Source organism: Rhinoraja longicauda, chromosome 31, assembly GCF_053455715.1.
Source record: "Rhinoraja longicauda isolate Sanriku21f chromosome 31, sRhiLon1.1, whole genome shotgun sequence".
Taxonomy (NCBI): Eukaryota; Metazoa; Chordata; class Chondrichthyes; order Rajiformes; family Arhynchobatidae; genus Rhinoraja; species Rhinoraja longicauda.
Window position 1 is genome coordinate 21445911 of NC_135983.1, and position 18826 is coordinate 21464736.

General features: G+C 46.0%; 1 protein-coding gene across 4 annotated transcripts in view; it reads right to left on the reverse strand.

Moving 5' to 3' along the window:
- The window catches only part of sec16a (SEC16 homolog A, endoplasmic reticulum export factor), a 53518-nt gene that overhangs the window by 28793 nt on the left and 5899 nt on the right, over window positions 1-18826 (reverse strand). For 3 of the 4 annotated variants that reach the window (XM_078425865.1, XM_078425864.1, XM_078425866.1), the window contains exons 2-8: window positions 10150-13572; window positions 9287-9423; window positions 7554-7651; window positions 4068-4206; window positions 2460-2652; window positions 1427-1604; window positions 1009-1151 (exon numbers count right to left, since the gene is read on the reverse strand). In XM_078425865.1, the coding sequence (XP_078281991.1) occupies window positions 1009-1151; window positions 1427-1604; window positions 2460-2652; window positions 4068-4206; window positions 7554-7651; window positions 9287-9423; window positions 10150-13494 (4233 nt within the window). In that variant the 5' untranslated portion in view covers window positions 13495-13572. The remainder of the gene's footprint in view (window positions 1-1008; window positions 1152-1426; window positions 1605-2459; window positions 2653-4067; window positions 4207-7553; window positions 7652-9286; window positions 9424-10149; window positions 13573-18826) is intronic. The other variant, XM_078425867.1, reaches the window with a different exon arrangement.

Below are 18826 nucleotides of genomic sequence, written 5' to 3' on the forward strand. Positions count from 1 at the left end.
ATTGTTTCTCAGTTTTTCTGAGGACAAGGTGCTTTTCTGGCCAGTGTGTGCATTCTCCCTCTGGATTACATACTCGCCTCCTCCCTTCTGTTCAAACCTCAGGTGAAAACCAGGCTCTTTCTTTCAGATTCAGAGGTTAAAATTTAAGGTTTGGTTCAGATGTAAAATTCAATCTCTCATGCATGCTGAGATTTTCTAGCATTTACTTTTAGCTATTAACCCTTTACCACTGGAATTTAAATGTTCATGTTCCAATTGAGAAACAGCCAGGAGCTTTGATCTCTAACTCCTGAATATGGTATAAAAGATATAGAATCATCACACACGCATGCTGTCATCATAACACGATCAGCAATTGTTTCCCCAAATCTTTGCCAGTACCGAGATAAAACCAGTGCACAGAGGGACAAGGTGCACGTGGGCCATGTCCTTCCCTGCTGAATGCCACACAACCCACCCTGTCAATGGCAGAAACCAATGTCTTTACATCTGCAGTCCTAGCTTACTTGCGCATGATCATTGAAAAATATCATCACTGGAGATACTCAGCAAGGCAAACTGCCTCAGCGAAGAGGGAAGCTTAACATTTCAAGTCTTTCATCAGATCGTAATAAAAATAACAAGCTCATTTAAAGTTGCAGAGATGGGGAAAACGAAGGGAATGTTAGTGCCAGATGAAGGTCGACCAAGGTGACAGATACACTGTTGGTGAAATCTAAGATAGTGAATACTCCAGACAGATCAGCTACAATCAACAAGTATTCATTTTCGTCTCCCTCCTCCGAAGCTGCACAATTTGTTGAATAGCTCCAACGTTCTCCATTTCGAGTTCAGACCTCCAGTATCAACAGTTCCTTCTGTTTTACAGCCAGCACAATGATGTAACATTAACACACATGCTGGGTGATCCGGGGGTATGAGCAGTAATGAAACAATCAGGCCAAAACAAAAGATATTATGAATGTTAGAAGAGGAGTCCTGATCCCTGCTGTGTATAATCTACTGTACCTCCAGGCTGTGTATTTCAACCAGAGCAGGCTGGCCTTCTGAAGGCAGGTTGCTCAACACTTTCAGCAACTGCCCTCCAGGGCTAAACCGAACACAAAGATGAGGAACTGTAAATTTCTCTGGGGTCACAGGTCTTGGAGGAGCTGGAGGGGGTTAAAAAAAAAAGTTTTAATGCAAAGGATTGGCTCATCTGTAGATATCCCCATTTACAGCCCTGAAATCCTAATTGTAGCCTATAACTTACTCCCAGATATGTCATTAACCCTACACCAATCCCAGGTTTTCTACCATTTCATTAAAATTCACTCCATATGTTTACTTTGAGAAATTTCAGTTCGATATACTAAGTCCTTGCTTGTCATTTTATGTGAATGTACGTATAGATTTGTTCGACAGGATTAAGTGTAGATGAACATACCTCTCTCCACAGGCTGCCAGCCTGTTTCTGCTGGATATCCATACTGATAATCCGAATAGTTAGCTTGGCCAGGGTTTTCTGAGTATTGCCCATATGTGTAATCGGCAGCGATGGTTGTCTGAGTTATTGGTTGTTCAAAAGGGACAGCCAAATCCTGTTGACTCCTGTAAACCTGGCTCTACAGAAGATAAAGTCCAGTTAGAGAGCGAGGGATCATTTGTTGATTTTACAGATAGACATTGTTTTATTTTCATGCAATCCCATGCAATAAAGTCTCCTGTCCAGAAACACAATGGAAACATGCTGCAACTCTGTCATCCTGCCAAAGTGGCAATGCAATCACTAGAAGGCTTACTTACAGCAAAACAATAAATGCAGGAATAATAATAATAAATAACAGGAGGTATATATAACAAAAACATTTTAAGATTTGAAATTATTTTCATTAAATTAAGTGATGAAAATCAAATGCACAAGAACCCTTGGAGATGGATAGAGAAATATACACTTTCATTGTCAAGCATAGCCTGCATCTGGATTCATTACCAGTGGGGAAATAAAACACAATGTTGTGCAGAAGACAAAAATCAACACATCTCAAATCCAAAACCCGCATGACAGCACTTGACGCAGCAAGAAGATATGCTGTCTCCGTGTCAGAGACCCGGTTTGATCCTGACTCCTGCTGCTGTCCGTTTGAAGTTTGCACATTCTCCCTGTGATCGTGTGCGTTTCTTCCGGGCGCACCGATTTCCTCCCACATCCCAAAGACGTGTAGGTTTGTCGATTAATTACCGTCTGTAAAATTTCCCCTGGTGTGTAGGGAGTGTATGCGAAAGTGGTATAACAGAACTACCGTAAATGGGTGATCAAATGTTGGCATGGACTGTGTGGGCCAAAGGGCCTGCTTCTATGCTGTATATTTCAATCCAAGATGAACAGCTGTATTTGAGGCTACAGGGTTCCCACCGAGATTTGTAACGGGCGGCCACTTCTCCACGTCCACACTAATGGCTTGAACCATGCTCCTCACCTGCTGAGACTGGGAGCTGAAGCTGCTGCGCCGACTCCTCACACTGTGGGAGCTCAGCACACTGTGAGCAGAATGCTCGCTGTGCGTACTGCGCCGATCAAACTCGTCGGGGTATGGGTCTCGTCGACTGCTTTCATCAAAACTACTGTCATATCGAGGGTCATACTGCCAGAGCTCTTCATAGCCATTCCGCCTAGTAAACAAATTGCATACGGATTAATGTCTTACTCAAAGGCAGATGATCTTTAAGGAAACCGCTGCCATCACTGCACTCCAAGCTTCAGTGACTGAACAAGCACAAGTTCAATTCTTGATTTCTGCTCATTTTATTGACAGGACCTGGACGAGATCCCGGCTTAGACAAAAAAAGCAACAGAAATGAAGGTCAACAGTTGATACAGGCACTGCCACTCTCATGAACTAACTTTAATTAGGGGAAGGAGAAGGGGAAGTGAAATTGTCTGGCCATAACAACCCAGACATTCATGAAGTGGAACAGATCATTTTTGTGACTGCAGTAGGTTTTGGATTAGAGCAGCAAATCTTAGCTCTTTCTCCAGAGAAATGCAGGTTGCCCCGAGACAGGAACGGACCCAGGCACGAGACCAACCTGGTGCACATTGCACCCAACAATGAAATGTGGGCACGTGGATGGGGTTTTGGGAATGAAACACCAATGTGACCTGGGATCTGTTCCTAACTCAAAGTCAGCATCTATAAGAGACAAGACTAAAGACAAAAACTAAAAAATCAGTCACATTTATACCCCAATTCCCTTATCAGAGTGGTACAATTGCAGACTAATTCGCGATCCTCCAAAGTTACTCAAATCCTAGCAGTAAAATACATGCATTTCCCAAGCCTATTCATAAACCGCTGCATCTGCAAGCCAGAAATGTCAAATTTCTGCAGTAAGCCTGTATCCTCCTACATGCACTTGCTATAATTCTTTCATTTTATTGAATAATGATCCTAACACTTCCCATAATTAAAGTAATGCAACATAAACTGTACCCAGTCATTAAATTAAATATTATTTTATTGCTAGCCTGAACAATGCTAAACGCCAAAAGGAAGGGGAAGAGAAAATACATTCTGGCCTTCCATCACAATGAGGAGGTGACTGGAGGAGACTCACTGTGATGGATGTTTCTTTTTGTTTGGTGTTGGTTTATGATTGTGTGTGTTATTGTTTATTTTTATTGCTCTTATTGTTGGACTGTGGGTAATCTTTCATTCCACTGCACATTCATGTGTATGTGACAAATAAAATTGACTACCGACTATAAAATTGACTATTGAAGTAGGGATCCCACTGCCTCTCATGTTTTGCAAGTATTTTGGAAATTCCCTTAGTACCTCACATGCTAGTCACAGCTGGAGAAAGCCCCACAGATTGAACCAAAATACAGAAACTTCAAAAGGAATACAAATCTGTTTTACAGATTTAATTTAGTGTAGTGATACAGCATGGAAACAGGACTCTTGGCCCACCGAATCCGTGCCAGCCAGCGATCACCTGTACACTAGTTCTATCCAATACACCAGCTCCACTAAATCAACTAACAATGGGAGAAGAGGAGCAGGGCAGAGCAATCTCATATTCACCTGTCTCCATAGGGCTCCCGGTAGTAAGGTTCCCGTGCTTGATAAGGTCCATAGTACCAGTACGGACGGTCATGATCTCTATAGTCTCTGTATCTGGGATCGTAGGCAGCCGGGTCGTACCTCTCCCACTGAGCTGGGTCTGACAAGAAAATACTTTAATAGCATAAAGTGTAAAACGCAAAGGCACATTTTAAGAATGTAGGATTCGTGATTTTGTAACACATCACCAGCTTAGTAAGCCTCAAAATGCTTTGCAACCATTGACTGCTTTTTGCAGTGTTACTGCCACTAGAGGAAACATGGCTGCCAATTTGCCCAGTGCAATCTTCCACAAATAACAAAATCATGACCAGATATTCGTATCGTTTAAATTTGATCAAGAAATAAATAATGGCCTGGAGATCGTGGGAAAACACCAATTTTCGTGAATAATATTCTTAGCAGAAAACTGTGAGGAGAGTCATTATTAACAAATCAGGGTAAAAAAACCTGAAACATCAAAAACATGCTCAGTTACCAGCAAGCAGCAAGACAAGGAGTCAGCTAGTGCTGCATAAAAACTGGCAAGCAGCACTCTAATCACCAAATGAAGGTCACTTTGGGGCATCTGTTAAAACTACAGTATATTCAGCAATCCTGCAAACAAGAGTATAAGAAAATAACTGCAGATGCTGGTACAAATCGATTTATTCACAAAATGCTGGAGTAACTCAGCAGGTCAGGCAGCATCTCGGGAGTGAAGGAATGGGTGACGTTTCGGGTCGAGACCCTTCTTCAGACTGATGTCGGGGGTGGGGCAAAGGAAGGATATAGGTGGAGACAGGAAGATAGAGGGAGATCTGGGAAGGAGGAGGGGAAGGGAGGGACAGAGGAGCTATCTGAAGTTGGAGAAGTCGACGTTCATACAACCGGGCCCCAAACTGCCCAGGCAAAATATGAGGTGCTGCTCCTCCAATTTCCGGCGGGCCTCACTATGGCACTGGAGGAGGCCCATGACAGAGAGGTCAGACTGGGAATGGGAGGGGGAGTTAAAGTGCTGGGCCACCGGGAGATCAGTTGCGTTAATGCGGACCGAGCGCAGGTGTTCAGCGAAGCGATCGCCGAGCCTGCGCTTGGTTTCGCCGATATAAATAAGTTGACATCTAGAGCAGCGGATGCAATAGATGAGGTTGGAGGAGGTGCAGGTGAACCTCTGTCTCACCTGGAAAGACTGTTTGGGTCCTTTGATGGAGTTGAGGGGGGAGGTAAAGGGACAGGTGTTGCATCTCGTGCGGTTGCAAGGGAAAGTGCCCGGGGTTAGGGTGGTTTGGGTAGGAAGGGACGAGTGGACCAGGGAGTTGCGGAGGGAACGGTCTCTGCGGAACGCAGAGAGGGGAGGGGATGGGAAGATATGGCCAGTGGTGGGGTCCTGTTGTAGGTGACGGAAATGTTGGTGGATGATATGTTGGATCCGCTGGCTGGTGGGGTGGAAGGTGAGAACGAGGGGGATCCTGTCCTTGTTGCGAGTGGGGGAGGGGGAGCAAGAGCGGAGCTGAGGGATGTAGAAGAGACCCTAGTGAGAGCCTCATCTATAATGGAGGAGGGGAAGCCCCGTTTTCTGAAAAACGAGGACATCTCGGAAGCCCTAGTCTGAAACACCTCATCCCGGGCGCAGATGCGGCGTAGACGGAGGAATTGGGAGTAGGGGATAGACTTTTTGCAGGGGACCGGGTGGGAAGAAGTGTAGTCCAGATAGCTGTGCGAGTCGGTGGGCTTGTAGTAAATGTCCGTCACTAGTTTTTCTCCTGTGATGGAGATGGTGAGGTCCAGAAACGGGAGGGAGATGTCAGAGATAGTCCAGGTATATTTAAGGGCAGGATGGAAATTGGAGGTGAAGTGTATGAAGCAAACAAGAGTCATCTGTTTGTCTCACTGAGGCAATAAAATAACTTGCAGAATCAGAGAGAGTGGGATTCGACTGGACGGCATTGAATCAGGTGGGATAGTTTAACAGATACATTGAGAGAGCTAATGAGATAAACACCAGTGTGGAACTAATGATTCAAACACCTAAGCTTTATGCAGCAACATTCTACAATGTAAAAAAAGCCTGCACAAAATGCCACATGCAGTAGTTAACCCAGGTTAAATATTAACTAGTTTTGGTTACAAATTCCTTTTCTGGTTTTGGGCATAATGGCAAAGTCAGCACTTCCTGGTACAAAGTCAGCATTTATTGCCACAACACTGAGCAGATGCTTCAGAATCAACCACACTGTGTATACACCCGACTATCAATGAAGGCACATTCCTGTCACTAGAGTAATAGGAATGAAGTTGACATATTTTCAGTGACAATCACCTTTTTAATAGAATGTAAAAAATATTCGTTTTTACAATATTCAAATGTTCTCACTGCCATCAGGAATTCAATACCCTTGGGGAGTCCAAAATGTTGGTCTGGTAACATGACCCCTATACTATAATCACTGGTAGCTCAGGTTAACGCGCAGGCTCAGTCTGAAGGGGAAAGAATATCCTCCCACCTTAGCGATGTGGTGACAACCTTAAGTAGGTGGTCCTGCTAGCCAAACTACCCTGTGTTTATGCTATGCAATCCAATACACTCTTTATTAGGCCTGAGAAGCTAACAGGTGGCGCAGCGGTAGAGTTGCTGCCCTACAGCGAATGCAGCGCCAGAGACCCGGGTTCGATCCTGACTACGGGTGCTGTCTGTACGGAGTTTGTACGTTCTCCCCGTGACCTGCGTGAGTTTTCTCCGAGATCTTCGGTTTCCTCCCACACTCCAAAGATGTGCAGGTATGTAGGTTCATTGGCTTGGTAAATGTAGAAATTGTCCCTAGTGGGTATAGGATAGTGTTAATGTGCGGGGATCACTGGTTGGCGCGGACCCAGTGAGCCGAAAGGGCCTGTTTTCACGCTGTATCTCTAAACTAAACTAAAAGATAGACCTGTGCAATATATTACATTGCACATAGACCAAAGAAACTAGCCATTTAGCCTAACAGGACCACCTATCCACTCCAGCCTCATACCATAATTACATGGACCAACATAGTCCTTTATTGCCTCCTTCCTCATACCTCACCAGCCTCCCATTAAAAATATTTATAGAATACAATCAAACCATTTCTTCTGAATTCCCTTTTGAGTTTCTTGACAGGACTGAGATGATACCGATGGTGCTGAAGAACTGTCCTTCAAAAGGTCTTGTGGTACTTTAGCAATCTGGCCCTGTGGCTTAGGCTGACATCATATAGTTCAAAACACCAGATATTTCTTAGGGACAGGATCCAGTTGATTATAATATTCCCAAGAGAAGAAATACAGATAATTTTCAAACTCTAGGTTTAGCCATGTCACACATGGTGCACAGCCAAAAAAAAAAACTTTCTGCAGGTTTACATTATCAGCCATCTTACTTCACTGACCTCCCCACAAACAACACAGGCTCTCCCACAAAATTGAAAAGGGGTCTTTTCTTACCTCTATACTGATATTGACCATTATAATAATCTGCATAGTAACCAGCATATCCCTCTCGTCCACTTCTTCCACCGTAGGGGTCTTCAGTGTATCCTTGCCTGGGAAGATTAGCAAACAGTGGGAAAATTTTATTGTAAGTTTTTATGTGCTGCCAGTCCACACTGGGGATTCACACGAGGGCAGCAGAAACAATCGCTCCCGGCAACAGGTTGCTGAGACATCTCATTCACTGCCGCAGCACCACACAGATCAACAAATGGAGGAGTCGACACGGGGCGAAGAGGAATGTAAAACCAATTGCCCAAACTTAAACTGGAATTTAAAAAAAAAAAAGAAATTAAGGGTACCCAACAGAATGAGAGCAGATGCATAACATAGGTGGGGGAGGGTGGCAGCAAGAAAAATAAATATCCAATCAATTTGACGAAGGGACTTCAACCTGAAACGTTATCCATTTCTCCTCCCTCTCTACTTGGCTACATAGTCATGGGTATACAGGGAGTGGAGCAAAGGAATGAGTACGCAACCCTGAGGGGCACCGGCATGAAGGATCAGGGTGAAGGAAATGTCTAACTGACTGAGGTCTGCCAGTCAGAAAGTCCAGTAGGCAGTTGCTGATGGATGCTCCAAGGCCAACATCCAGAAATTTGGAGACGAGTTATTCAGCCATTACAATGTTGAGGGAGATCTGTAATCAATGAATCACGTAATGCCATGGGCGTTCTTATTAGCAAGGTGATCCAAGCTGAATGCAATGCCAGAGCGATGGCATCCTCCATCGGCCTATTTTACATGCATGCAAATGGAGTAGATTGCTCAGAAGACTGACACAGATGCAAACCATTACCAGTCTTCCAAAGCACTTCATTATGGCCGATATTGGTGGTAGTCATTGAGTCAGGTCACTTTATTTTTCTTGGGGACTGGAATGATAGAAGTTTCCTTGAAGCAGATGGAACTGAAAATTATTAAGTGACAAGTTGAAGATGATGGCGGTCGGTTGATTGGCGCACTATTTCAAAACCCACCCAGGGACTCCATCCAGACCAGCTGCTTTCCAGAAGTACATGGCAAGTCATGAAAGCACACAGAACAATAGAACAGCACAACAATAGGCCCTTCAGCCCACATGTCTGTGCAAAACACATTACCAAGAGCCTCTGACTTGTTTTGGAATTCTCCCTTGATATCCCTGATATCATTGCAGAGATCATGTTTGGCCTTCGTGTACAGTATGGGGTCATCCTCTGGAAGGTCTGGGACCTGGCCTTCAGCAGAGAACAAATCTCCTTATTCACCCAAGGTTTCTGGTTAAAATAGACCGTCATTGACTTTATTGATGTGCAGAGAAGGAATGCCAGGTTTGGAGAACGCAATAATTAATGACTATATTCAGTGATTTGGAAATGATCCCAACTGCCTGCTCATCCTTCTAGGTAGTGGAGACCATGGCTATGCAAGGTAACAAAAGTAACCTGCATGGGTATCAGATAGCCCTGCCATAGGCTCAGTTACAATGTTCCACATTGGACAATACATTGCTTGGTTGTCAAGATTCATAATCCATGAGGTGAGGAAAGATCAGATTTTTAGGGAAGGGCAAAACAAAGAAGCAAATTAAAAAATTCTAAAACAATCCTAAAGTAATCTAATAGATGCATCCACTGAAAAGCTGTCATAAGCTACGAAGAATAATAAAAAGGCTCCCCGTCATGAAGTGACAATGAACATACCGAGAGGATGGTCTGTCAGAGGATTGACTTGTTCTGGAGCTGGGTCGACTGGTCCTCTCCCTCTCCTGATCCTTGTAACCTGCATTATTGGCATCGGATCTGGCATACTGGACGTTGTATCGCCGGTACGGATCACCCTGAAGAACAAGCACAATTTAAACCCTGGGTTCTGGCAACCGATCAATGGGAACGAAATAAAACAAGTTTCAATTGGTTGATTCCCGACAAAAACCCTCAACCAACATCAACAAAACGGATAATGACAGCATCTCCGAGTGCTCTGGCAGAACTTGCTTTGTGCATTTTACTGACCTGTTTGCTTCATCAGAACATGCCTTTATTTTAAATACTGCCATACATGTGCCTAAAGGCACGATGGGCAGTATGTAAATCAAGTTCCTTCTATTAACCCTGTTCAACTCAATCCGAATCCTCTCTCTATTTTTTTGGCCTCAGAAATCAACACCGTGAGCATTTCTGATTATGCTTTGATCGATGAGTGGCCATAGCTTCTCTACAGCCCAGCCTTGAAACTAGTTCTTGAATCTCCCAAATGCTCCCTCAATTCTCATTTGCGATGCTACCAAATTTCCAGTTTCATGAAGCTTTTTTTACTCTAGTCTCAACACCTCTTCATAAGTACCAGTGCCAAGTTTAATATGATACCCAGTGCGCCGAGAGGCATATGCTAGGTGCGGCAGAGGAGAGTGGATGGTGGGAGGATAAAAGGCTACAGTGGTCAAAATAAAACATAAGCATGCCCCCAACCTACCCCACCACCTCTCTTGATTATGAGCAATTTATTTAACTGCCAAATAAAGTGATAACTGGTTTTATAGTAAAAAAGGCAAGCGATCAGTTACCTGATGATATGGATGGTTGCCTCTGGAACTCATTGGTGGATAAGGCAACTGTTGACCAACTCTGGGATCCAGTGGTGGGTAGGATGGGTAAGACACTGCATATGCCTGCTGAGGATCCGTGCTGTAATCCTGATACGCGTATGGATAGGAATAGCCGTAGCCCACCTGTGGCAGCCCCTGAGGGTACGGGTGCTGCGGTGGCACCTCTTGATGCGAGGGCAGCTGGGAGGCTGCTGCTGTTGTTACATGAGCCTGTGCCACTGATTGCTGCTGTGTGGCAGGCTGGGCAGAAGCCGACTCCGGGTACCCATAGACCACAGGTGTGCCATGACTACTGGCCAGCACTGAGCCTGGCTGATGCTGGTCAGAGTCATGAGCAGTGGATGGGAGGGGCGGGGGTACTGCCTGTTGCCCCGTCATTGTGGCCATCGGCTGTTGCTGCTGTTGGACATCTTTGGTGACCTGCAGATAGAAACCTGGTTTATCATTAATGCTGAGTCCTGCCACATAGGTCTGGCAAGGAGGAAGGTGCTGTGTGGTATTATTAAGTGGCAGGGAAGCAGATTGATTAGCATTGGTGATGGACTGATTAGGTGGAGAGCGACGCAATGTGAAATCAAGCAGCTCACAGTTGGCAGATGACTCAGGCTGATGGAAACCTGGATTTCTTGCATCGTCTTTACTGATGTCACTGCGTGGCTGAAGAGCGGAGGTCGGGGCAATTATGGTTGCGCCAGGTACTCGGTTAGCGGGGGGGCTGGCAGGGGTGGTCGTGTCCCTTGTTGGTGGTCCTCCACCTGCAAACCTTGGGTCGAGGTGACCGTCTGCAGCCAGATTGAGTGGTGTCTGGGCAGATGGCGATCCGAGCGCAGTGGCAAGGCCAGCAGCTGGCGGTGCAGGGCTCACAAAGGAGACGCTCTGGCCGTCCCCTCGATCTCGCAGAGGCCGGTCGGGGCTGGACTTTGGAGCAGTGGAACTGGTCTGCAGAGGCCGAGCGAGAAGCAAGGGTGGGTTTGGCGCAGCCACAGATGGCATCAGCAGTGTGGCATAGCTGGAACTTGCCTGGCCTTTGAGGGCTACACCTTCAGGTGCCTGTGGGGGATTCTCCATGTTGCCCACGAGCACTGGGTAGCTAGCTTCCTTGCTGCCATCTTCAGGAGGTTGGACAACCTCAGCACAGGGTTCCTTGGCCGCTGCGGGCACAGCTGGAGCAGCTAGCGCCAGCACAATCCCAGCAGTGAAGTTCGGCAGCTCGTTCTGTGCCCACAGGGTGGCAGCTGGACTCTCCGCTTTAGCACGGGCACCATGCATTCTCAAAGGCGTTCTCTTCTCTGACATCTCTGGCATGGGTGGCAACATATTTTCCGGAGCCCCTGGGCCTGCGTAGAGGTTTGAGCGAGTCTGTGGGATTGTGATGTTCTCCAAGTTGTCGGGTGGTTCTTCTAGGTTGCCTGGGGAGATATCTGATGCAACTTGCTGCTGAGCCACAGTGCTGACTGCCGCCTGGCTGAGCTCCATCACCATATTTGCTTGATCCACTTCCGCACCTATGACTGCTAACTGTCCGTGGGACCTCACTGGCTCAAACGAGCTGTTGGCGCTGGCTTGGAAGGTGGCCATCGGCTTTGGAGATATGGGATTGGTGGGATGCGGCAACTGGCTATAATACGTAGTCCGCCCAGCGCTCTCCGCCTCCCTGCCAGGATAGGAGGGGTCCTGACCAAGCGGGGAAGTGTCTATCTGCTCAAAGAAGCAGGAGGCGGCATCGGTCGGAGGTTTCCCGCTCTCCTGCTGGATGAAAGTGTTCGGTAGAGGTTGGTAGCGACGCAGACTGGAGCCACTGCCGTGACTGGCGCTGCTGTGGTTCGAGGAGATGCTGTCTGATCGGAGAGGGTCAGGTGTCACGTCCGGGGTCCCCTGATTCACAGGCGGTCCGCCTGCTGTTGCAATATTTTTGGTGACATGCTGTCCCTGGTTTGCCAAGCCAGGCATGGGCTGGAATCCCACAGGAATCCTTCCAGATTCACTGGGCAACACTTCTTGGTTCTGTGCAAATTCAGAATTCTCGTCATTTTCCAGTGTCAGCCCTTCACCGCCACGCTGAGGCATAGTGGGATCCTTGATCTCACCAGGGCCTCCAGAACACTGGCTGTAAACACCGTAAGGGCCAGGTGGTGGGGGAAGAAAGCCCTGGGCTTCAACACTAGAAGCCCGACCCACTGTCTGCTGCCCTGACTCAGGAGGGGGCATTCCACTGAAGAACAGCCCTTGACTTGGCTGAAAGGCGTCTCCAGTCGCAACATCGGCTCCACACTGAACTCTGCTTGCCAGGGTTTCTTTGTCTGGGGGGTGGGCTGACTGTGGGGGGAGACTGGCAGGTCTGGTAGATTGCTGGGGACATGGTTCTGGTGGGAAACTGTGTGCCCAGTCCTCTGGGTGGGCAAAGCCAGCGCCTGGCAAATTTTGTTGGTGCTGGGACGGGTGGTGGAAGGGAGGTGGCCGGCTACTGTCCTTGCGCTCTCCTCCAGCGAACTGGGCAAAAGACTCTGGCGATGGATGCTGCTGCTGCTGGCAGAAGCTGCCAGGAGCCTGGTTTTGGGGAGCCGGAAAAGGTGGCAGCTGGGCTGGAGAGTAGTAACTGCCGAAGCCCTGCGTCTGGGGGTCACTGGGCTGAAAGTAGTTTTGGACAGAGGGAGGCCGACTGCCGTGACTCACCGCCCACTGGGAGGAAGAGCTTGGCTGGAGCTGCGGTGGGAAAGCTGGCGCGCTGGGAGGAAAAGGAAGTGCTTCTTGCCCGTGGGGGTTCCTTGCTTGGGAAGGGGCAGATCCGTGACGGGGCCCAAACTCGCCGCCTTCTGGCCCTAGCCCCGTGTGAAAGTACGAGGGCTCGGGGGGTAGGCCCTGCCCGGCGTCAGGAGGGGACGCGGGGGAGAACTGGCCATCACCAAAGCGCGACATCGGGGCAAGAGGCGCCGGTGCACCGCATGGTTCTGACCGCTCACCCGGTGTGGTGGGCGGCCCGGGAAACGACCCCTGTGGGTTGTGCAAAGTGTCTGCGGGCCACCGAGGTGGAGCCTGGCGGCTCCCATCTTGCTGACTCAACAAAGGTGGAGGGAGCAGCGGACTTCCACTGTTGGCGCCGTGTGGTGCTGCCAAGTCACCAGGGTAATTGGGCCGACTCAGTCCAAAAGGATCGGTAACTGGTGGTAGTGGGGCTCCGGAAAGCGGCGTGTTGGGCCGTCTGAAAGGGGTGTTGCGGCGGAAGACATTGGGGGCGCCCACACTTGGTGGGGCTCCGGCAGCATTGGCGACTCCGGGCGATGATCTCGAGGGTGGTGGCTGCATGGCCAGGCTCTTGGTCAAGGCTGGCACTGCTCAAAACCTGTTCTCCAGCGGGCAGCAGGGCCGTCAGTTGTTCAGTGCCTGTGGGAGAGAGACCGACAGACAGAGTCACTTTTCAGGTTCAGAGAGACAGACCGTTACATCTCATGTGCACAGACATTTTCAATTGAAAACTGCCACCAACTGAAGTTTGAAACTGGACATGAAAGTTCAATTAAAATATGTGAAAAATATTCTCACAAACTCAAGACTTGAGACACAAAAAGTTGCAGATGCTGAACCTTGAGCACAAACAAACTACTGGAGGAACAGCGGATCAAGCAGCGCGGGGAAGGAATCCCGATAAACCGACACCCGGAAATCAAGAAATTTAAATTGGAGCGTGTATAAAAATTAAATCACTGTTATCACACTGATGGCTGCCAAGAATATACTCAACATTATTGGCTACGAGTATGAAAGATGCCACACATATGACGGTGTAGAAATGAATCCAAAATAGCACAAGTCCACAGGATCAAAATGAATCTGGGATTACAGAATCAGATACATTTTCAGTACCGACAACTTATAGGGTTGTGTAGTGCCCATTACATTCTGCTCTCTGCACAGGAATACAACTTTGTACCAATGAAAATCTGCCAGCTTACCCATCCAAACCAGTGACTCATTCTTACATCAATCCACTGTTCAAAGCATCCATGGAATTAATTTTTTACAAAACTAAAATACACCAAAAAAGTCCCATCAGTTAATGTGTATTTTACAACAAAGCAATACAGCACACTGTTGCAATCTCAGTAGTGGAACAACACAGCCCAATTGGTCTTTGAAACCTCAGGGGCGGAATGGAAAATGCACTTTACAAGCGATCTCACCATAATAGGGTTCAGGAGGGGAAATAATTGCCCACATTGTGGTGGGATTGTTCTCACTGACAAGTCAGGGATCTTATAAAGAAATGTTTGAACATTAAATTCTTGAACATAAATTGTGACTGAGAAAATAACATGTAAACGGGCGTACCAACATTAGAAATTGGAACAGGAGGTGAATCACCCTCCCAAACATCCCCTCACGTTTAAGGTCATGGCTGATCTTTTACTTCAAACACCTCAGGCAATGCATTCAAGACTACAACACGATATAAATAAACCTTTCTTAGTGGCGCAATGTGAAAAAAATGTTCACCCTCCCACTGCTCATTATAAATCTAGGCTCTTTGGTTACAACTCACCTGCCAGTACAATCTTTTTTTCCTCACTTATTACAAAAACCCCACAATTTTGAACAATTAACTCTCACGTTGTCCTTCTTCACTAAGGTCTGTTCACATGATTGAACTCCTCACTCCAATACATCTCCTGTACACCTTTAAAGATTTTCATGTTTCCTTACAACAGATACTGCCATTCGGCCATCAAGTCCATGCCAATTCTCAGAGAAGTTCTACTCTACACCCCTCGTTTCTGCATAATCCAAGCTGCTCAGGATTGAACACATGACATCACTTGATTTGCAATGAATTTGCTAGGCTATTTACTTGGGATATATATATATATATATATACATATACACACACACACACACACACACACACATTTATTAATTTATAGCTCTTTCTTCTCTCTTTCCCATTTACTTTCACAACCTAAAATATTCATGTGTTCTTCCATGCAGCAAATAGTTATTTCCCCCAATAAATGCTTGCAGCATCATGAATCTGACATTCCACATATTTATATATGCTCTGTGTTTTAAAAGGATGTGCCCCACTGACATCTAACTGAAAAGGGCACCATATGGCAGGCAACTAGGTGGAGCAGGAAGGGCAGTTATGAGAATAGCAGACATTTGAATAATCTGGGCGGTGGTGATATTTATACAACTCACTAGCTTCAACCAATTCCTTCTAATTATTTTCAGCCCATCTGAAAACATCTATATTGCTTTGAAAACAATATAGCTTCTTTCCAAGAATTTTCTCACTTCTCCAATAGATTTCTCTTGTATTTATGGCAGTCTTGGAATCTGCAAGCTAAAAGGTTTCTTCGTGTTCGACACTATCTTAAAACTTGAAATGTCTCTTAAAAGTCATCTCCTTTCCAAGGAAAGCTGCAACAGGTACGCTTTTTCCTAATAGTTCTTTTGAGAGAGAGCGCGCGGGAGAGGGCGTATGGCAAGGAGGAAGGGTGGCGGATGGCAAGAAGAAAGGATGGCGAGGGGAAAAATGAGACGGTGAAGGGGGCGAGAGAAATAGGACGGCGGGGAAGGATGGGGAGCAAGAGCGAAAGAGGATGACTAGGGGAAAAAAGAGAAAGAAAGGACAGCAAGGAAGGAGGAAGAGAAAGAAAGGATGGCGAGGGGGGGAAAAGAGAAAGAAAGGATAGCAAGGTGGGGAAGATAAAGAAAGGATGGGAAGGAAGAAGGAGGGCACGAGACAGATGATGATGGTGAGGTGCGAGAGCAAGGACCATGAGGGGAGATGATGGTAAGGGGCGTTCAAGAGAAAGATGAAGGGGAAGATGTGTAGACAAGAGGAGAAAAAGGGGAATGAGAATGGGGGGGGGGGGAAAGGAAAACAGGATTGAGGGGGGTCGTGAAAAAGAGAAGAGCAAGCTGTAGCCTGGCTCTCACACAACCAGGTCCACAACCAAAACAAAGCATCTCCCAGTCCAGAAACAATCTGCCAACTGTTCAAATAATCAAACGCAGTCACTGAGCTGCACCCATCCTGACCGATTTATTACATACTGCTGGCTTGCCCGGATATCCTGCATTGTAAACGCAGCCAGGATTTCAACCCAGCATAGATGGAGTGTGTGTATAAGAAAACAAACTAAGATGATACAATTCAGATTGATATGTAGCACCATTATGATGAATCAGATTACACTGTATGGAACCTGCACTTCCCACTAAATAAAGCAAGTGATTGAGTTAAAAATTATTTCAACAATCATGAATAATTTAAGGTTTGATGTGGCAAATGTCATTTACACAAGACGCAACTGTGCTACTGTAGGCCCCAAAACTCTTCCTCAGTACATCTTTCCCACTACTTCGACATATGTTGTAAACAGAATAATTGTTGAATAATCCCATTTTAAACACAACCTCTACAGGGTGGCATATTCTGATCTCAGTCATTAGTTATTTATTACAAGACAAGTTTGGCCAATTTACTTACAAACCCATTCACTCAATGAGACCAATTTACGCTTCTCTGTTGCAGAAAATCAAATTAAAAATTCAGAAGCTGATAAAAAACAAATGCCAGAAGCACTGGAGATGACATTGCAGGTTGAAGACTCCTACACAAGCTGATTACTTGTTTTTATGGCGGGGGGGGGGGAAGAAAAGAGGATGTTCTCTTGGCCCCATTTGAAAGGGTGGGGGTAGGATTGGTGAGGCGTTATCATGCTAATTACGTGTGGTTAATAGATTAATGAAGGGAGTTAGATAAAATAAATACACAAAAGGCAAGTCAAAGCTTTGGAAAATGCCCAGTGCAGAGAGAAACTGAGTAAATAATATAGATGATAGACACAAAATGCTGGAGTAACTCAGCGGGTCAGGCAGCATCTCAGGAGAGAAGGAATGGGTGACGTTTCGGGTTGAGACCCGTCTTCAGACTGATGTCATCAGTCACCCATTCCTTCTCTCCTGAGATGCTGCATGACCCGCTGAGTTACTCCAGCATTTTGGGTTTACCTTTGATTTGAAACAGCATCTGCAGTTATTTTCCTAATAATATAGATGGATAACCTTTACATAAAAATCAGAGTCCTAAAAGGACTAGACAAGCTAGATGCAGGAATGTTCCCAAAGTTGGGGGAGTCCAGAACCAGGGGCCACAGTTTAAGAATAAAGGAGAGGCCATTTAAAACTGAGGTGAGAAGAAACTTTTTCACCCAGAGTTGTGAGTTTGTGGAATTCTCTGCCACAGATGTGGAGGCCAATTCACTGGGTGAATTTAAAAGAGAGTTAGATAGCGCTCTGGGGGCTAGTGGAATCAAGGGATATGGGGAGGAGGCAGGCACAAGTTACTGATTGTGGATGATCAGCCATGATCACAATGAATGGCGGTGCTGGCTCGAAGGGCCAAATGGCCTCCTCCTGCAGCTATTTTCTATGTTTCTATAACTGGTGGTCCTGATATAAACAAGGAAAACGAGTTACATGAAATTGTTAAATTCAATATTAAGTCTTAAAGGCTGCAACATGCCTAGACAGAAGAAGAGGTGCTGATCCTCAACCTTTCATTGGAACAGTGCAGGAAGCCAGACAGATAGGTCAGAGTGGCAACAGGATAGAGAATTAAAATGACAACCAACTGATAGCAGAGGGTTACAACAGTGGGCCGAACAAATGTGTTCTGCAAAGCAATCACCCAACCTGCATTTTATTTCTTCAATATAGAGGCAACCACATCCTTAGCAGTAAGTGCAAAACACTAAATTGGAAATGCAAGCTTCCCTACTGTCATCTTGAGTACAAAGTTCCTCTAGGGAGCACATTTATCAACAGAGCAGCTTAAAACCAGAACATTTTGAAAGCTATGCCTTTTTTTTTGCTTTCGAGAAAACTCATTGCAGCCTCTTGTAAAATCCTGTCTATCCTGTGCAGAAACAAAAAGCAAGATGCATTTAGAATTAAAAGGCATTCCCCCTTTGGATTCAAGTGAATGCAAAACACTAAATTGGAAATTTAGTACAAAGTTCCTTCTGGTGGCAAATTTAGATTTAGATTTTAGGAAAGACGCATTTAGATCTGATAGGCAATTCCCGATTTGATTTCATTCAGGCCTTCGCCAAATCCACACACAAACATTCCCTTGGTGAGCTATTTATAGAATGATAGCTTTCTCTTCATTTGACAGCGTAATCATTCCGCACGGGAGACCATTTAGCCTCACGTGATTCCAGCAGTTTTCCTGGAAATATTCAGTTGCTCCTGCTCCCAATCTTTTTCCCCCTCCGTACCCTGCAAGTATTTATACAAAATTCCCTTCTGCACGTCAATTTTTAATATGCTCCCATCATTTCATGCAGTGAGCCAAAGATGACAACACAATGAAAATACCATCTACCCTCTAATCCATTTGCAACTTACTCAAAACCCGTGTCCTCTGGTTACCAAACTCCTGCTGACAGCAACTATTTCTCCTTATTCACCATCAAAATGCCCAGGAATATTCTATACTTTAAGGAAAATACACAACTCTTCTATCTTACCAGATAACTAAAATCACTTACTATGAAGCCATTCCAATAAATCTCCTTTGCAACCTAAGTAGGCCTTGATGTGCTTCCCAAAAGAACTAAAATTAGAT